The sequence below is a fragment of the Oncorhynchus masou genome, chromosome 29 (genome assembly GCF_036934945.1).
Source record: "Oncorhynchus masou masou isolate Uvic2021 chromosome 29, UVic_Omas_1.1, whole genome shotgun sequence".
In the NCBI taxonomy this organism is placed as follows: Eukaryota; Metazoa; Chordata; class Actinopteri; order Salmoniformes; family Salmonidae; genus Oncorhynchus; species Oncorhynchus masou.
The window spans coordinates 34628986-34650158 of record NC_088240.1 but is presented as its reverse complement, the minus strand read 5'-3'; the positions used below and the strand labels follow the sequence as shown (position 1 = coordinate 34650158).

At 41.8% G+C, this 21173-nt stretch overlaps 2 protein-coding genes across 5 annotated transcripts in view; both read right to left on the bottom strand.

The window, feature by feature from the left end:
- gtdc1 (glycosyltransferase-like domain containing 1) overlaps positions 1–12643 on the bottom strand; it is a 50875-nt gene extending 38232 nt beyond the window's left edge. For all 3 annotated transcript variants that reach the window (XM_064944596.1, XM_064944597.1, XM_064944598.1), the window contains exons 1-2: positions 12595–12643; positions 7426–7622 (exon numbers count right to left, since the gene is read on the bottom strand). In XM_064944596.1, the coding sequence (XP_064800668.1) occupies positions 7426–7622; positions 12595–12633 (236 nt within the window). In that variant the 5' untranslated portion in view covers positions 12634–12643. The remainder of the gene's footprint in view (positions 1–7425; positions 7623–12594) is intronic.
- A 1521-nt stretch (positions 12644–14164) lies between these two features.
- Positions 14165–21173, bottom strand: part of zeb2a (zinc finger E-box binding homeobox 2a) — a 49193-nt gene continuing 42184 nt past the window's right edge. The window contains exons 7-10 of one of the 2 annotated variants that reach the window (XM_064944594.1): positions 21006–21114; positions 18617–20646; positions 18007–18184; positions 14165–16268 (exon numbers count right to left, since the gene is read on the bottom strand). In XM_064944594.1, the coding sequence (XP_064800666.1) occupies positions 15685–16268; positions 18007–18184; positions 18617–20646; positions 21006–21114 (2901 nt within the window). In that variant the 3' untranslated portion in view covers positions 14165–15684. The remainder of the gene's footprint in view (positions 16269–18006; positions 18185–18616; positions 20647–21005; positions 21115–21173) is intronic. The other variant, XM_064944595.1, reaches the window with a different exon arrangement.

The following is a 21173-nucleotide window of genomic DNA, read 5'->3' as shown; positions in this document are numbered from 1 at the left end:
GGAATGTTTTCAGCGGCAGGGACTGGGAGACTAGTCAGGATCGAGGGAAAAATGAACAGAGCAAAGTACAGAGAGATCCTTGATGAAAACCTGCTCCAGAGCACTCAGGACCTTACGCAGCCAAGAAAACACAGGAGCGGCATCGGGACAAGTCTCTGAATGTCCTTGAGTGGTCCAGCCAGAATCCGGACTTGATCCCAATCAAACATCTATGGAGAGACCTGAAAATAGCTGTGCAGCGACGTTCCTCATCCAACCTGACAGAGCTTGAGAGGATCTGCAGAGAAGAATAGGAGAAACTCCCCAAATACAGGTGTGTCAAGTTTATGGCGTCATACCCAAGAAAATTGGAGGCTGTAATTAATGCCAAAGGTGCTTCAACAAAGTACTGAGTAAAGTGTCTGAATACTTATGTAAATCTGATTTCAGTTTTTTATTTTTTATTCATTTGCAAAAATGTCAAAAACATATTTTTGCTTTGTCATTTTGAGGTATTGTGTGTAGATTGATGAGGGGGGAAATCTATTTCATACATTTTAGAATAAGGCTGTAACGTAACAAAATGGGGAAAAGGTCAAGGGGTCTGAATACATCAGAATGCACTGAACAATTATGTCTAACAAACGCCGGGCCTTACTACCATATCTTCGTGCTTACTAATGTCGGACTAAAATGAAACCCTGGGAGGTGAGGGATAGCTCTCTTTTTAGCCGAGCCATATCAGACTTGAATGTCCCCACTGCTTCCAATGCCAACCACTAAAATGCCTTTTATCCATCAAAGGGATAAATCCTGCTAAATATGACCCATTTATCGTAACCAGCAGGTAAAATAGTAGCATCACCCAAATCTAATAATTTCCCAAGCAGGATAATCCACCCAGCCCTGCCCAGCTCTGCTGCAGCCTCTCAGACAATGCAGCATTTCCACCGCAGCCCTGTCTCTAAAAGCATATCTCTCTCTCCGTCTCCCTCTGCGGCATCTCTGTATCTGTTGCGTGCTCAGCGATGAGGCTTTGAAGCTCCATCATCTCCCTATGTGACCTCATCCTCCACTTCAAGCCTTGGCCCATCCCTTCATCAGTCAGTCAGTCCCCTTAACCCATGAGCGAGGAATCTTTGATGTGGTTGAGTCCACGAGCCATCGCTAAGATCACGTCCCCGTGTGCCTCTCAGACATGGGATTAGCCCAATTTCCTAGCCTGTTTGGGCCTTCGATCAAAACTAAAAGAGGCCTACAGGACTGCATGTTACAGAAATCACCCTCACCCCCTAAACTCTGTCGGTAATGCGGGGGCTCTGACTCAAACCAGATGAGAGTTCTCTATTTTTACCTTTTTCATGCCAAGAATATTCCACAGGGACATCCTGTGTAGTTAAGAATTAGACGCACTGAAACTGCAGGGCTAAAGTATCCCTTTAGTGGGAGATGGATTTAAAAATATATACATTTACCTTTTTCATATAAATAAGTAGAACATTTTGATTTGTTATGTGCTGAATTACCACTTGTCATCCCATAGAGGGAACAGCAAATATTCCATTCTCCAAAATCCAAAACAGCAGAACTAAGAAAGGGGTTAAGTTAAAGTTAAAGTTATTTTGTCTACAATGCATTTTGATTAGACCTACGTAATAATTGATTTGAACAACAAATTCCAAATGGGAGCTTCATAATTAAATGATCAATTTCAGGCAATTTTGACTTACCAAAAGACCAGTATGTCTATGCTAGTAATTGTTGCTTGAGGCCCCATTGCTGGTGATATTGCAAAGTTCACTGTTCATATTATTAACCAATGGTGTAAAGTACTTAAGTAAAAACTACTTTAAAGTACAACTCCAGCAGTTTTTTGGTATCTGTACTTTACCTTGTGTATTTTTGACAACTTTTACTGCACTACATTTCTAAAGAGAATCATGTACTTTTTACTTCATACATTTCCCCTGACACACAAAAGTACTCATTACATTTTGAATGCTTAACAGGACAGTAAAATGGTCCAATTCACACACGTATCAAGAGAACATCCCTGGTTATCCACTGCCTCTGATCTAACTAAACACAAATGCTTTGTTCGTAAATTATGTGTTTGGAGTGTGCCCCTGGCTATCCATACATTTATTTTAAAAAATAAAAAAATTGTGCCATCTGATTTTCTTAATATAAGATATTTAAAATAATGTATACTATTAGTTTTGATACTTAAGTATATTTTAGCAAATACATTTCCTTTTGATACATAAGTATATTTAACCAAATACTTTTAGACTATTACTCAAGTAGTATTTTACTGAGAGTCATTTTCTATTAAGGTATCTTTCCTTTTACTCAAGTATGACAATTGGGTACTTTTTCTACAACTGTTATTGACCAAACAAATTTGGAGCTGCATATTAATTTATGGCAATCCTACAATCTCGCTACAAATCAGCAATCTGTTCGCTAGTTCAGAAGTTTTCAAAGTTTTTGAACCGCGACCCCCAAAAATGAGTGGTTCAAACTTAAAGTTTGCAACCCCGCACACGCACACGCCCATGCCCCCCCCCCACACACACACACACAAATGTAGCCTGTCATTACAGCCAAAACGGTGATGCATTTTCAAAGTACAAGATACAGAAATAAACTGTGTTTTACATCTGCATTTTGAGCTGAGTCATTCATGATAGCAATCAATATCAATTAGGTATAACGTTATCAAGTCATACTGTCACTTTTTGGAGTCAATAGCTAGCAGGATCATACGACCTCCCCGCATGCAGCGGGGGTTGAATGATCGGAATAGAAAGCATGTAGCCTTTTTCTTCCTAATAAATATCATAATTAATTCGCCAGAATGTTACATTTTCATCGCATAAATATTGAAGGTATTGCGATGTTACAGCTAGCTATCTTTAGTCATAGCCAGTACGACCACTGAGGTAAAGAATTACAATCCACCAAAACTAGGCCCATTTTAAATATGAACATGATCTATGACATCACCAGGTAGCCCATTGTTGTGGCAAAGATGTGTGAGTAGAAGATTGCTTATTAGCACCCTACATGAATAACATTAATGTACAGTTGAAGTTGGAAGTTTACATACACCTTAGCCAAATACATTTAAACTCAGTTTTTCACAATTCCTGACATTTAATCCTAGTAACAATTCCCTGTCTTAGATCAGTAAGGATCACCACTTTATTTTAAGAATGTGAAATGTAAGAATAATAGTAGAGAGTGATTTATTTCAGCTTTTATTTCTTTCATCACATTCACAGTGGGTCAGAGGATTACATACACTCAATTAGTACTTGGTAGCATTGCCTTTACATTGCTTATTAACCTGTTGAAACTCTATGGGCGCAATTTCATTTTTGGATGAAAAACGTTCCCGTTTTAAACAAGATATTTTGTCACAAAAAGATGCTCGACTATGCATATAATTGCTACGATTCGAAAGAAAACACTCTGACGTGTCCAGAAATACAAAGATATTTTCTATGCGTGCCCTAGAACGTGAGCTTCAGGCAAAACCAAGATGAGACGGCATCCAGGAAATGAACAGGATTTTTGAGGCTCTGTTTTCCCTTGTCTCCTTATATGGCTGTGAATGCGAGAGGAATGAGAATGCCCTTTCTGTCGTTTCCCCAAGGTGTCTGCAGCATTGTGACGTATTTGTAGGCAGATCATTGGAAGATTGACCATAAGAGACCACATTTACCACGTGTCCGCCCGGTGTCCTGCGCCGAAATTGGTGCGCAAAAGTCACCTGCCACTATTTTTCCAAGGGATACAGAGAGTAAAGCAAGCTTCCACGAACTGCATGTCAATGAAGAGATATGTGAAAAAACACCTTGAGGACTGATTCCAAACAACGTTTGCCATGTTTCGGTCAATATTATGTAGTTAATCCGGAAAAGTTTTACGTTGTAGGTGACTGAATTTTCGGTTCGTTTCATTGCCAGACGCAATTTGAAAACGGAACGATTTCTCCTACACACAGACGCTTTCAGGAAACACTGCGCATTTGGTATGTAACTGAGAGTCTCCTCATTGAAAACATCAGAAGCTCTTCAAAGGTAAATGATTTTATTTATTTGGTTATCTGGTTTTTGTGAAAATGTTGCGTGCTACATGTTATTCAAAATGCATTGCTAGCTTTGCATACTCTTACACAAATTAGTCAATTTCTATGGTTCAAAAGCATATTTTGAAAATCTGAGATGACAGTGTTGTTAAGATAAGGCTAAGCTTGACAGTAGGCGCATTATTTTCATTTTATTTGCGATTTTCAGAAATCGTTAACGTTGCGTTATGCTAATGAGCCTGAGGCTTTAGTCACGATCCCGGATCCGGGATGGGGAGTTTCAAGAAGTTAACTTGGGTCAAACGTTTTGGGTAGCCTTCCACAAGCTTCCCATAATAAGTTGGGTGAATTTTGGCCCATTCCTCCTGACAGAGCTGGTGTAACGGAGTCAGGTTTAAAGGCCTCCTTGCTCGCACACGTTTTTTCAGTTCTGCTCACAAATCTTCTATGGGATTGAGGTCAAGGCTTTGTGATGGCCACTCCAATACCTTGACTTTGTTGTCCTTAAGCCATTTTTCCACATATTTGGAAGTATGCTTGGGGTCATTGTCAATTTGGAAGAGCCATTTGCAAACAACCTTTGACTGATGTCTTGAGATGTTGGTTCAATATATCCACATAATTTTCCTTCCTCATGCTACCATGTATTTTGTGAAGTGCACCAGTCCCTCCTGCAGCAAAACACCAACATGATGCTGCCACCCCCGTGCTTCACGGTTGGGATGGTGTTCTTCGGCTTGCAAGCCTCCCCATTTTTCCTCCAAACATAACGATGGTCATTATGGCCAAACAGTTCTACTTTTGGAGCAGTGGCTTCTTACTTGCTGAGCGGCCTTTCAGGTTATGTCGATATAGGACTCGTTTTACTGTGGATATAGATACTTTTGTACCTGTTTCCTCCAGCATCTTCACAAGGTCTTTTGCTGTTGTTCTGGGATTGATTTCCACTTTTCGCACCAAAGTACGTTCATCTCTAGGAGACAGAACGCATCTCCTTCCTGAGCGGAATAACGGCTGTGTGGTCCCATGTTGTTTATACATGCTCACTATTGTTTATACAGATGAACATGGTACCTTCGGGCTTTTGGAAATTGCTCCCAAGGATGAACCAGACTTATGGAAGTCTCCAATTATTTTTCTGAGGTCTTGGCTGATTTCTTTTGATTTTCCCATGATGTCAAGCAAAGAGGCACTAAGTTTGAAGGTAGGCCTTGAAATACATCCATAGGTACGCCTCCAATTGACTCAAATTATGTCAATTAGCCTATCAGAAGCTTCTAAAGCCATGACATCATTTTCTGGAATTTTCCAAGCTGTTTAAAGGCACAGTCAACTTAGTGTAAACTTCTGACCCACTGGAATTGTGATACAGCGAATTATAAGTGAAATTATCTGTCTATAGACAATTGTTGGAAAAATTACTTGTGTCATGCACAAAGCAGATGTCCTAACCGACCTGTCAAAACTGTAGTTTGTTAACAATACATTTGTGAAGTGGTTGAAAAACAAGTTTTAATGACTCCAACATAAGTGCATGTAAACTTCCGACCTCAACTGTAGGTAGGCTACTCTGTTTTTGCCAGGCAAAACCGGAAGAAAATAAACAGCACTTTCTGGTCACTATCTGGATATGTGCAGCCGCCTTTGCACGCAAACTTTTCTTTCTGAAGCACAAATTTGATGTTTTTGAAACAATCATTTGATGCAATGCCGTAGCCCAATGTTAGTGACCAGATCAAATAAGCAAAGGTATAAATATCAAATACAAATGGTAGGCTATAATATTATGTAGCCTATTAAAATATGTATGAAAAACTTCCCACTTGCACCACCCAAAACCTTCCCATTGCGCTAGCTCGACCTGTTTTGATTGACAGTTTGCTGGTCCAATCAGAGGGCTGAGTGTGTTTCACCAGCCAATCATTTTTTTGCAACTGCAATACTGTCTCTGGCTACGTGGAGAACAATCCAAGGAGACTCTGTCCGCAGAATATGTGACAAAAAGTTACAAAACCTGGCGAGATGATTTCAAGTCATCAGTCTCAAATCAAAGTCGAGTTTTGAAGCTCCAAGTCAAATCTGAAATTATTGTACTGTCTATCAAGTTGAGTCTCAAGTCATGACATTTGTAACAACAGTCAGACTTGAATGCACACCTCTGCTAGCCACTATCGATTTGACTACCTGTCTTCATTTTGACTGATGACCTTTTTGAAGTTGGAATTCTACTCTATATGTGACAAGGCTCGCCCACTGTGTTCTCCAGTAACAACTGTTACTGCGGTGTTGCCGAGATGACATAGAGGGATCAAAACCAGACAAGTACACATCCATCTGAGCGTTAGCCCTGTGTGTGGGTGAGCCGCAGCATCATGCATCGCTTCACCAAACGTATAGTAAATCGCCCTATATTTGCCAATCATCTGTGAAGTACTCACCAAGTCCTGAATCAAACCCGTTTCTGCAAAGCAGAAATTATCATCAAATAAAATGATGCATAATAATCATACCCTCTGGTTTAATGGCAGGATAGTATCTAATTGATCTGGGTTTCCCTAATAAAACATACAAAGTAATTCCAAAGCAAAAAGAAAAGATAGCTAAGTACTTTTACACATTGGGTTATTCCCCTAAAAGTAATGTGCAAGATAAAACGGAAAACATATTGACACCGAAAAATAGAGAGTGAAAGGTTGGGGACATTTCAAGCAGCTGTGTCTCATTACATATGACCTAAATCCTCTCTGTGGAAGTCAATGACCTAATGGAATCCCAATCTCTGAAGTCCACGAGTGAGTGATACAAGGGTACCTGAAAAATGGCGGACAACCACATGGCCCACTTTCCATCTCACTGTGCCAAAACAGAGGAATTGGATTTCCCCTTTACAGAGCTCACAAACAACAAGTTGGAAAGACCAACAAAAAAAGCAGTGTACAGTACCAGTCAAACGTTTGGACACACCTACTCATTCAAGGGCTTTTCTTATTTTTTTACTATTTTCTACATTGTAGAACAATAGTGAAGACATCAAAACTATGAAATAACACATATGGAATCATGTAGTAACCAAAAAAAAATGTTAAATCAAAAATATTTTAGATTCTAAATGATCCACCCTTTGCACACTCTTGGCATTCTCTCAACCAGCTTCACCTGGAATGCTTTTCCAACAGTCTTGAAGGAGTTCTCACATATGCTGAGCACTTGTTGGCTGCTTTTCCTTCCCTTTCCGATCCAACTGCACTCAAACCATCGCAATGACTGGTACTGTATATTTCACAAAAACAATGATCTAGCAATCTTAATCAGCACTGTATCAATTCCAACAGTCATGTTTCTATGTATACCTGTACGAGGGGCTAGCCGGGATAGCCTGCATGAAGTACAGGGCTGCTGTCCTGGCCCTCCAGTGCCATTTCTTCGCCGGCAGTGTGTAGGACACGCAGTCGTCCACATTCTCTCTAAGCAGGTCTATCAGCTGTTTGTGGGAGCCACCGTAGAACGCCTCTACCAGTAGCACACTCATGGATAGGCTATTCTGAATCTGAGGAGAGAAAAATGAATGATAATAATCAAGGACAAGATAACTGCAGTAAGAATAGGGAAATGAGGGGGAAATCATTGCTTTCAGAGATTGACAATGAAGGACTCCTTGGCAGGGAAAGAGGAAAAGACCAGTTGGATTTTGGGAAGTGTAGTCTATTCATTTCCTGTGGAACAAAATAAATCTGACCAGTTGTATCAGTTATGGTAAACTGACCTGACGACATACCAATAGGTTTTCTGTAAAATAGTCATCACACACTATCTGGTAGTGTAAATTAATGGCAAAAGCAAGGAAGAATATGAGTGATGATGATGGAAGGAAATTGCAGCCTAAAATGCTGAGGATACATTGATATAATATAACTGTGTTCCCGTGCAATTTCTTTTCCAACAAATTTCCTCCCCATTATTTCCAGTTTATTACAGTAAATGTTATGTCCTCCATCTCATTCTTCCATTAAGCTGCCCACAATGGGTAGTAAGTTATTTGCCACACTCATCATTCGCCCACAGACTTTCCAATCAGTCAATATCTTGGTCCTTCTCTCACTCTTAAATACAATCATATCTTAAGCAGAAAATGTGCTGTCATTTTTTTTAACACCATAAAACCTTCAAAAAATGTAAAAGACTGTAGATATGGAGTTCAGTAGGAAGTAAATGTTTTAGAAAGGCAAACAGAAGTTTAGACCAATGACAAAAATACATCTTCCTGAAAGCAAAATTGTGACCCATTGTAACAAAACGTTTAATGGAAAACCAATATATATTGACAACATTAAATTCGTAAACAAATCCTAAATGTTTAGATGACATATTGACATCTCTGACCTAGTGTGTGACTCTTGCCAAGCACCAAGCATTATTCAAGCTTTCGCAGAATTTTAAACAATTATGTGGATAGACAATGGACCATTACCGTATGGCATAACAGCTAACAGAAGACAAACATCTCATCTGGAATAGAACACGAAACACATTTTCAACCACATCTCCGGGGGGATTTCCAATCTTACCGCCATGCATTGCAAAATGGACCCATTGACGATCAAATCTCTCCTCATCTATACCTTTCGCCCACCCTTTCAGAGTATTCAGGTTATTGACACCATTCCACCTCAATGGCAGACATTAACTGAAAGGGTTAATGTCACCATTCTCTCCCCCACACACTGATGTGACAGGGAATCCCCAACGCACCAAACCACTCAGGAATTAATAACACAGTAATGACACTGTGAATGTTGACAAGTCATTTCACGACCTGACATGTCTGACTGGAGACTCTCAGATAGGCTTTGTCATTAAACCGAAACACCATTTCAGCCTGGAAACAAAACAACATGACAAAAAGTGAATATTGGAACATAATAAGAAGGTACATATTGGAAGGTAATATTTTCCCCTGGCTCATTGTTGTTGTTGGCTTTTATAATATTTAGCACAACACCCTTACATGTAGAATTTAACTTTACATCCTCAACGTCACTGACAACATTGCCAGAGTATAGGGCGACTACAGCACATATTCATTCTCTCCGAAATCTAAGTGGAAAATCACCACCACAGCTTTATAAATCCTGTGTGTATCCCGGAAAAACACACTGAAGTGCATAACACTCCCCTCACCACACACACATCACCCTGAGGTGCAAAGGGATTTCATGCAGAAATACAGGATTATTTAGCAAGGGTGGGGTGGGGTGAGGCAGCCAGCATTTCCATATAAAAATGCATAAAAACGTCACTGTGAGGACCAATCGTGACCATTAAAGTCATCACCAGAAGCACTACCCCCATCGTGCCCTTGGGGGTAGCAGGCACAGGGTTGGATGGGATTGCAGGGACCGGCGGCAAACACAGATCGCTGGAGCGTGCGTGCCAGATTCCGACACCTCCCTTTTGCTCCCTTCGGCCATGCAGGGTTTAAGCATGCATTCTGTCTGTGTGTGTCTGTCTGTGTGTGTGTGGGAATCATCTTAGATGGTGGCTGACAGGGAGGAGGATAGCTCTGATTCCTTTTTTTGGAGGATTTATTTATCCTAAACATGGGATCAGAGCATGAGAGATCCCCCTCAGATACTGTAGCAGCTGAGAACATGGCAGATTGAGGCTAACACGGAACCCAAACCGGCAGCGCATGTGCACCGTCGTGCACTATCGTGCATAAATGTATTTTGCCCCCCCACACCAAACGCGATCACGACACGCAGGTTAAAATATCAAAACAGTAAAACAGCAGGTTAAAATAACAATATCTGAACCAATTACATTAATTTGGGGACAGGTTGAAAAACATTAAACATGGCAATTTAGCTAGCTTGCTTGCACTTGCACTTGCTAGCTAACGTTAATTTGTCCTATTTAGCTAGCTTGCTGTTGCTAGCTAATTTGTCCTGGGATATAAACATTGAGTTGTTATTTTACCTGAAATGCACAAGGACCTCTACTCCGACAATTAATCCACACATAAAACGGCCAACCGAATAGTTTCTAGTCATCTCTCCTCCTTCCAGGCTTTTTCATTTTTTAACTTATATGGTGATCGCATCTAAACTTTCATTGTATTACCACGACAACCGGCAACAAAGTTCATCTTTCAATCACCCACGTGGGTATAACCAATGAGGAGATGACACGTGGGTATCTGCTTCTATAAACCAATGAGGAGATGACTTTCAGCGCGATCTGCGTCAGAAATAGGAATGACTTCTATTTTAACCCTTGGCGTCGCAGACGCTCGTTGGAGCGCGCGAGCAGTGTTGGCGCAATAATTGAATAACATGGATTTCTAAATGTATTTTGCGACACTCGCAACATGTCCGGTCTGGTCAGCATGTAAGGCTAACCAAAGTTATTGAGCACTGTCCAGAATGTAGTTAGGGTTCAGGGCCCACTTGACCAACCAGCTAGGTGGCAAATGTAGTAAATACTAACACATATAAGATAAAGGCTACATAATACATCAAAATTTGAAAAATGACTAGACATAAAAATTAACTGTCGCCTGACATCTGGGAAAATAGTTTAGCCTCTGTCATTTTATGTTCCTTTAATCTGAATAAAATTCCTGGCACCATATGTATTCGAGAGCAAATGTCTTATGATTGAAATGTTTTGAAAGATGACATACTTGAAAGACTACATTCCTAGTGTATTGAATTGTTCACCATGATTTTATCTGTGGGCTATAACTGAGTTATAGGTCATAGAAGCATTTCCTATTTTCCACCATTGGTGTAAATGGCAATAATATTCACAGATATTTCTAAAAACTATGATTACATTAGGATCAGTGCTCAACCAGCAAAACAGAGGGTAATATTGTGTCCTAAAAACCTTTTCATTCAGTGTTCTCATGACAGGCCTTTCAGTTTGACAATGCAAATTTAAGCAGCTTCGCACATCGAGCAAGGAACGTGTAATGCTATTCATAACTCCTTTGATCTCATATTAGAAAAGGGGAGGAAGCTCCCATTTTCCACGGATTAAGGTTTCAAAGCGGTGAAATGAGTGAGAAGTGACTTTTCCTTCTTTTAATTGAGGAAGTCGTGCCCTTGTACTTCACAAGCGCAGGCTTTACGTAAAAGCGAATCATTTAAGGATCCACTGAAAGGGACTACAGCTATAATTATAGGCACATGGACATGTGCTAATCTCTCTGTGCTGCCTTGGATGGGGAGAAGGAGAAGGCACAGTGATACGCACAATAGCCAGGAAAATGAAAAGACAGGCAGGCAGCACAGCAGTCCAAAGCAGAACTTTACAGACTTCATATGACAAACTAAAATGAAATGTTCCATCTACCACACTCAATGACATCAGATCTCCTTTGGTAAATGAAACTACCTATGAGCCATGAATGTGCTACTATGTACTTTTGTCGGTTATTAAAACCATACTGTATTTATCAAGATATGATTTCTCATTCAGATGACGGATCACACTTTCAGGCAGTCTAGGCCACTGAATGAAATAATGCTTTTTTTTCTTTACATTGTGTAGGCAATTTTCACGACTTTTGGGTGGCCTTGTAAATTTAGAGCATCCCTTTGAAGTAGGCCTCAAGAAGCTTACTCATTTAAAACCGCATCACTGGTGAGTATTTCACTGTTGAGCTACTGTAGTGAGAAAGAATACATATTTTCTTGAGTAACACAGTAAGCAAACTGTCATAAACGGCAATACTATTCTCTGTATTTTAGTATGAACTGACTAATCAGATACAGGCAGACAAATTGTGTCATCAGTTGTGACCATTAGTTGACTCGAGGGCTTGAAATGGGTAGAGGTCTATTTAGATTTCGTATGAAATGTAAGGCAGTAGAGTAGGGGGAACTATCTAACCTACTAAATGGAGAGAGTCTTTCCCTTCATTCTTTAAAATGTTCAACATTATTGCAACAATTAAGACTGTCTGGCTATGCATGTAATACTAAACCAAATACTAGCTGTGTGTTCGCATGACAACTCATAGTAACCTAGCCATACAACAAAAAAAGGCGGTAAACAAAATGTTCTCAAAATAACTACTTTATTTCGTATTTTGGAGAAATAGCAGCTGTCACATAAGAAAGAACAGTTATTCAGCACTCTAACATCATCTTTACTTTGGTGAGTTGAGTAACGTACATTAAATCCAGTCACTAAACAAACTGTTCAAGGATTTCGTCTATGGCCTTTACCGCTCAAAGATCCAGAAAACTCATCTTTAGCAAGCCGCACTAACGCCGTGCTGGACCAGAGCTAGATTGTACAGTATCCAACATCTCGTTTGACACACTAATTTAATCCGTAACCATATCCGCCATCGAATACATATAGCCTAGTCTCGATATGCCCCCCCCCCAAAAAAAAAACAATTATCTTCACTAAATACAAATTAATGTAGATATAAAGGTAAAGTGTTTGAAACAACGTGCTATGCGTGGCAGTGTTCTTTTGTGTCTGCATGTGGAATGAAAACTCACCTCTTCCTGAATATGCTTGCCAGAAAAAAGGACGCACATATTTCGTCCATGCGTGATACCGTCATTTTAGGAACGCCTCTCACCCGCTGTACACTATTTACCACAGCCACAAAGTCATACACCCCGCCTTTTTCTGCAATTTTGTTTCTTAAAATGTGTTTTTAAACCTAACCTTAAAAACCTTATGCCTAACCCTAACCTTTAAATAAAAATTTAAAAAGTTTTTGTTTTCATGAATTTTTACGATATAGCCTATTTTGACTATGTGGCTGTGGTCACTAGTGGAAACCCTCTCACCTTGCTGGTTGCATGATCAGAGCATTCCGGGATCCTTGGGACATCCCTACTCCAAACTAACCTTAACTCCTACCCTAAGCTTAACCATAACCCTTACCTAACCTTTACATTTACCTTAACCATTTTAAATGTCAACTTCAACGGGGTATTGATGTCCCAGATAGCAAAGACCCTGTTTGCATAGGTCTTCAGTGGCTTGAGCGATAGAGCTTTCTCAAACAGTATTTTGACAATTCTGTCAAGGGGGAATTTTGCTAGGCTACTTGTGAGCATATTCTCTGCCAATAACTAATCTTCCATGTTTTAGTTGACTCAGTGATGAAATGTGCATTTCTCTTACCCAACATCTGATCGATCATACAATAGACTATCTTCTTTCTGTGTGTGTGTGTGTGTGTGTGTGTGTGTGTGTGTGTGTGTGTGTGTGTGTGTGTGTGTGTGTGTGTGTGTGTGTGTGTGTGTGTGTGTGTGTGTGTGTGTGTGTGTGTGTGTGTGTGTGCGTGTGTGCGTGTGTGCGTGCGTGCGTGTGTGTGTGTGTGTCTAACTCGATGAACTCTTCACCTGCTTCTATTTGCATTTCATTACGTGAGTTCAATTAGTAAGGTCATGGATAATGTCATTCTTCTGAGTTCCTGTGCAAACAGTTCATGGCAAGTTTGACTGTCCGCTGCTGGTGACAATTTTAGCTCAAGCCTAGTTTTTATTTTCAAACTTTAAGAAGGCAAAGTAATTTTAAAGTCTATCACACACAGCCTCTAAGAAATCTGGTACATAAAGTAACATCCACATCAGAAGATAAAGATAGCAATAAATTATATTTGAGAAGGAGATTATTTTTCCTAATTTTATAGTAAAGTAAAAGACTGTACTAATGAGTTTATGTTAATTAGGAACTTTCCCTGAGTAGAACATGAAACTAAAGCTTGGAAAATGTCTACAGTACTTTTGAAAATGTTTCCCTTTGAAAGTGTTAGTACATGTTTATTGAATGTTCTATTATATTGGCATGTACAAATTCAATTATAATTCAATTGTAAAGTTAAACAAAAACACAACACAGTAACACTTCCTACTTTCACATGCTAAGATAGAAAGTGTCCATACACTGAACTGTGACATTTCACAATTTCATGTGCTGTCTAGTTAGGACATTGGAAAACAACCAATAATCTAGACAATAATGACCTTAATTAAAATTGAATAAACATGAGACTGCTATACCCCACATACACATGATCACTGTTAGATTGTTAATAAATAGAAGTAGTTCAAGTACAAGAAGAATAACACAGCTTTATTAAAATTTTATTTGGCTACATTTATTCGAGCATGGTCATTTCCAAGAGAAATTAAAAATTCAATAATACTTCAGACATTTCAGGAATTTTTCATTATCAACAGTCCCTCTATCTTCATCTCTTTACCTGGATGAATAAAGTGGATTTTTATTGTCAAAAAATACAGTGTTTTCACAATATTGTATCAAAAGTTCCCCAAATTTAGAATTTCCAGTAGTTGAAAGGAAATAAAACATTGAGAACAAAATTTCAAATTTTAAAAGTGAATGTTTTTCCAAATACCATAGAATGCTCTCTATTTATAATTTGCTCCAATAGTCAATGACAGAATCCTTTACTAAAATATATCTATTTTTTGAGGAACTATAATACTGTACACTACAGTATGAAATAAATAAAATTAGGAAATATAAAATGAGTCACATAAATAAAATGGTAATTTTAAAATAAAAACGAAATGTAATTTATGCTTGGAAAAAAATCAACAAAAAGTAATACTGACAAAAGGTCATGAAAAAAAATACAGAAAATTGCACAAACATAAGTAAACTAACGAACTGCTGTCTCAATCTATGCTAATACTGACATAGGTACTTGGAAAACAAGGTGAAATATTTATTTAATACTGAAGCCAGAGCAAAGATAACACAAATCAACTCTGATTTACACTGTACAAGCATGGCACTTGCAGAAACGCACAGGTGAAAAGGTTTGCATATAAGGCTTTCTGTTGAGAAAATAAAACATACAAAGGCTCTGTCTTATGTACGGAGCCCTCCATATTTCATTGTTCCCTCCTTCATTCTGTCACTCCATTCCGGTCCAATTTAAGACTCACAACATATCAAATTCACACAGGTTTAAAGTTTCCTTCACATAAAGAAATTTGTGAGGCCCAAAATTGTGTGGTTAGTTTGCCTGGCAAAAAGGGTGGTAGAACCAAGGACATCACAGTAAGTGGTAGACAAAGTACAACACTGACGGACTGCTACCGAGTCTTCAAGCACGGTATAAATATACATAGGCTTTTTTTTTTCAAAAAATGTTTTTGTAGTGATTAAAGGGGCAGAGTGCAATTTCCTAGTTTGGGGTATTAACACAATGAAACACAAGGGTTAAGAACATTATAGCACCACACAGCTTTTAGGCCTTATTTAACACTGTACATTAAAAACAGCTTCATTTCATTTTTAATTATAATGATAATCATTATTACTTCATTTTTTTTGTTGCATAATGTGGATTCTTAAACAATCCCACCCAGCTTGTCGTCACAACTCTGATGTTGGCAGTCACCACATTGCATGAGTCCATCATTATGAGCTTCTGAGAAGCTAGAGGCAAGCGCTCGCGCTTGCTTGACTGAGCCACCGCAGTGCCTATCTGAAAACGAAGCAAGTTTCATGTTTGTTGGAAGAATGGAAAAAGGAAATGAAACAACCCAACATGACAAATATTTGCTGAAAGCTTTTTTTCAAATGACTGCAGTATTGACTTAATCTGCTTCTTCCTGGTCCGACTTGGTGTCTGTTTTCCCTTCTCTTGAACTCTCATCCATTGAATGCTCCGCATCTTTCCCCTCATCATTCCTCGCCGTGTCCATCCTGCTGTCATCCTCTTCCTCATCCTCTCCCTCCCTGAAAGTTCCCGTCTCTCGCCTGTCTGTCACCTTCTCATACGTCTCGTCCACTTCCCTCTCTCCTCGTCCTCCTCTCATCCCTCCTTCAGTGCCGTCCCTCAGAATGGTGCCACCCCCATCCTCCGGCTGGTCCTCGGGGTCAGAGTAGCCCAGCGGCCCCAGACCCTGCAGGTAGGCCCTCCTCATCAGCAACTCTGTGGGTTCCAGGGGGCCCTTATCCCGGGCCTCCCTTTCAGCCGCCTCCCTTTCCTCTGCCTCCCTCTTGCAGTAGGAGTACCGGTGGTTCATGTGCTGGGAGTAGGAGCCTGAGTGAGAGAAGCGCTTGCCACACTTGTCGCATTGGTATGGCTTTTCACCCGAGTGCAGACGCGAGTGCTCAATGAGGTGGTGCTTATGTTTGAAGGCCTTCTTACAGATCGTGCACTGGTGTGGCCGCTTGCCTGCAGAGACACAGGAGACAGGGGAGAGAAAGTGTTACTACGGTGTTACTGCGGTCCCCTTCTCTAGAAACGCAGAACAGTACAAAAGGAAGATAAATGGTTATTCAGGAGAACAGACATACAATAGGCATGCAATGTTAGAGTGACTTTGATCTGACTTTGGCACAGAATGTATTGATCATGTTAAGTGCATCTTGAGTGTAAAAGCATTTATATCATATATCAGGATTTCGTCATTCCCTCCCATCATGGTGAAAATAATTAACACAAGAAAATAATGGTAGGAATGAGTAATGTTGTGATTGTATAAATAAACTCAAGTACATTTCTCAACTACATTTCTGAAAACAAAACAAAATAAAGTGTTGAAAGTAACCCGACATTTATGGTTGACCACCTAACCTTAGAGACATTTTCAGTTGCTGCTAGATAACACTGGGGGGAGGCAGGTGGAAATAAGAACCCAAACACTCTATGATGGGGTCGTCTGTGACTGTGGTGGGGCGAGTGAGCAGCGAGCTCAGATGTTTAGAACACCAAGCAAGGTGAAACTGAAGCAGCCTGGCACCAGTGACAGAGTGTGTTGTCATGACATCATTGGTCCAGAATAAAATGACTAGGATTAGGCATCCTTCGCGTGATAGTGTGATGGTTATATTTGTAGGAGGAGTAACTTCACACCCCTTCGCTCCCCTTCCCTGCCCCGCCCCCGCACCATGCATCTCCTCGCATTAAAGGTTTACTACAACTCAGTGGCGCTACCGGAAATATATTCCCTTCCATCTGACTTCTATTAGACACGATGGGCCTCTCTAATGCCAGTTCAATCGGCGCATATAATAGCACCCTTCCAAAGCTCACTTCCCACGCACACATGCACAAACACCTCCCATCCTACGAATGCCAATACACATACAGTACACACATGCGAGCAGCCACGCAACGGAATGCACGCACACACACAGGCAATTCCTAGCCACAAATAGCCTTGGAATGTCTGCAACATCTTCCATAGTTGGCATTCTTGAAGTGCCCCCCCCCCTACTCGCCCTCCCCACCACCCTCACAGTGTGGCAAAAATAGACGAGACAGCGAATTCCTCATGGAGCATTCCTGCACAGAGTGACAGGAGGTGATGCAACCTGATGAAAGAGAGGAGTCCCCAGGAGGAGAGGTCACATCTTTGAAGATTATTTTAAAAAGAACCAGAAATGCCATACAGGCAAGCCTTCTATACGACCTGGCATTCTGTTAAATACCACCAGGGTCAAAGCAGTCATTCTTGTCCCTGTCACTGAAGGCACTGTGTATGTACTGTATGAACTTTAAAAAGACAGTCCCTCTTGAAGCGACAAGTTTGTTTCCAAAATGGCCACTGGTCCTGTTAACTTCTGGAGAATGTCTGGAGCGATAAATGCAATGAAACTTATGTCTACTTTACTGAACGTTTATGTAACCCCTGTCTTATCAAAACATGTCACTATTACCCACCCCTGTCAAAAAGAAAGGAACATGTTAGGTCATGGATCTGAACACATTCAACGTAAAAATATCTGAAAGACAAGAGAGAAAATAAGAACTGAGATGGGAGAAAAAGCTATGTGATCAAGAACGAGAAAAGATAATCAAAAAAGATAATCAAAAAGATAGCTTTCAAAAGACACAAAACATGGAGGGGGTGGGCACAAAGGCGAAGAAGGGGGGTGGGGTAAAAAAGAAGTGTCCAAATGTTATATACCTGTGTGCTCATATTTGTGTCTTAGGAGGGAACTGGTCTTCTGGAATGTTTTGTCGCACAAGTCACACGCGTACATACCACTTTCTGTCTTTTTAATCTTCTTCCGGGAGAGGAGCGATTCGTCTGTCAGGTCCTCCAAGCCTGACAGATAGTCCGCAGTGCCGTCCAGTAGCTCCCCCTATGAGATGAGAGAGGCAGATTTTTCAATTATTTGTAAGTAATCCACACCTGTCACCTAAACATAGACACCTTCTGCTCTGAGTTTGATCCCAAGTCTGGACAGGGCTTAGCCGTCGATCCGTGCAACCTGTGTAAGACCCTTCTTACTGGCCAGGAGAGGAGACATAAAAAGGGGAACATATGGGCTTTCTAATTCTGTGTTGTGGATTTTACGTGTGTAGTGGAAGTAGTAACAAAACAGACAAAATACTATTTCACGGGAAAAAATGACATTACAAAAATGTCAAATCTAAATCATTTGACTTGTTTTGTGTTGAGTGTAACTATATCCATTATGCACTCATTTAAAAGGGCAAAATGTTTATTGCAAACCTCTTACTAAAAATGTACTTTAGTGAATGGATCTAAAACCACAAAAGGGCTTGCTTACCTGGAAACCGGGTTTCCGTTGGTACTTCCTCGACCTGTGTTGCATTTCAGCAAATGTGGCCGCCCCAGTTGCATAAGTGTAGGCCATGTGGGGCAGGAAGCTCATTGGATCCAGCCCTGGGTACGGCCTCAGGCCTGGGATGCTGGCCTGGGCCTGCATGAAGCTGTGCGGGGGGAACGCTCCATGTGGGGGCAGAGGTGTGTACATGTGACCCCCACCAAAGGGGTTGATGCCAAAGATGGGGCTGGCACTCTTTTCCATCTGGTGGCCGCTGTTCCCTCCGTTGTCTCTCCCTGAGCCCAGGAACTCTTTTTTGATGTGGGCCAAGTCCATGGGCTCAGTCCCCTGCTCCCGGTTGGATTGGTGGTGGTCACCATTGCGTTCTGAGACATAGCCGTTTGGTTTGGACCTCTTTTCTCCCAGTGAGATGCTGTTGCTCATCATGTGTTTTGGTAGAGAAAGGTCCAATGGTGCGTCCCCCCCATGGCCGTCCCCTTCAGAGGCCAGGCTGTTTGGAGTGTATGAGCTGCTCTGGGAGTTTTTAGAAGAAGTGGAGGAGAGATTGAGAGGAGATGACGTGCTGCTCCTAAGGTGGTCCAAGGTCTCTAGTGGTTTGTCACCCATCTGCCTGTTGGCTGTAAACTGGTTGGCCTTTAAATGTCTGTGGGAAGTGTCACCGTTGGTGTTGCCGCTGTGTAAATCCGCGAGTGCCATAATGCGATCCACGTGTTGCGCCATGGACATCGGTGACCTGACCAGGCTGTGGTGGTTGCGCTCCTCTGCACTGCTCCGGTCTGGCGGTGGCGACCGCTTCCTGGAGTTAGCATTACCGTTGTTGTGTTGTTGTTGTTGCTGCTGATTCTTCCACTGGGAGAACCACTCCTTGACAAACTCCTGTGGGAGGCCGACTGCGATGGAGATCTTCAGCAGCTCCTCTGAGTTGGGCTCCATGTTCATGGCGAAGTAGGCCTTGAGCACTGACACGTGGTCCTTGAAAGGGTTGATGGGGCTGGTGGCGCCCCTCTCTGACAGAGAGGATTGCTGAGCGGCCTGCTGCTCTGAGGGGAACACCCCCCTGCGGCTAGGAGGCACACCCTCACTGGGCTGGAGGTGGTTGATCTCCTCGTTCTTCTTACACAGATAGCGCTCGTGCTGGTGCAGTGGGATGGGCCCTGGGAAGTTCTCCTTGCAGAACTGGCAGGAGAAAGGCAGGAATGGAACCTGGTGGCTCTCGTGGTGCGACTTCTCCTCAGGATCCATCAAGTGGTTTAGCCTCTCCTTCTTGATGTCCATGTTGATCTGCCTCTTGGAGTCGTCGATCAGGCTCTTGGCCTCATTCACCTTCTCCAGAGTGTAGTCGATTATGCTTTTTGTGGGGCTGCCGTGGCCCACCACCTGGAAGCCAGCACGCGGGGAGGACAAAGCCAACTTCTGCTCCTCCATCTGGGCCCCCAGCTCCTTCATATAGGCCCTGAGCTTGGAGATCTCCTCCGGGTTCCCATCCATCTTCTGCCTGCACACAGTGTTGTCCACGATCTGGAGGACCTTCTGCACCTCGCTCAGGTTGTTCCCCAGGGAACCGTAGCTCAGAAGGGGCAGGTCCAAGCCCATCCCACTCAGGTGCTGCAGGGGACTCTGGGAGGAGCTGTGGATCCCCAGGGGGCTGCCTCCTCGGCCGGCTCCGTTCATATAGCCCCCTGGCCCTCCAACGCCATACTGGGAGGCCATCAGTAGCCTGTAGTCATTGAAGTCCATGGGCTCTGCCTTGATGTCCAGGTGGCTTTGCTGGTCTTGGGAGCCCATGGGGCGGCCGTTCTCCAGCTTGTGGCGGAGCTGGGCCAGGGCGGGGCTTCCCGGAGAGGAGGCAGTGGAGTTAGGGGAGGATCCAGCCTTGGTGTTACCTCCTCCGTTACGTACTCGTCCGTTGACAGAGATCAGACCGATGCACTTCTTGCTGCTGATGTGGGAGCTGTAGGAGCCGGAGTGGGAGAAGCGCTTCTTGCAGTTGGAACACTCATATGGTTTCTCCCCTGTAAACGGGAAACAACAACATGTATTTCAAGTTACTCCATTTTGAATACTTGAATTTGGCTGGTAGTGAAATAGCTGAAGATTTCGTTCAGTGTGAAAATGAGAATTTCTATTTCTATTCAACTCTCATTTTCTTGAGCTATGGCCTCATCCATATGGCTGAATTAGTCAGTTATGAAACAGGTCTGAAACAGTGAGCTATTATAAAACAGAATGACTCATTTACTGACAGAGGCCAAAAAGGAACATTATCAATTTTAATTTTATGGCATAAGCCCTCTCAGTCATCGAGCTACAGTCACATTAATACATTTAAAAATGGTGGGTTAAAGCCAGCTTGACTCGGCTTAGTACCTACCGCTGTGAATTCGGAGATGCTCCTTCAAATGATGCTTGTATTTGAAGGCTTTTCCACACTCGGTGCATTTGAACTTTCGGTTGCCGGCCCCTTCATTCAGAAGCTGGGGCTGTGGAGGAGATAGAAAAGGGAGTTTTCACATCAGTGCCACCTAAACGTGGTGTGTAA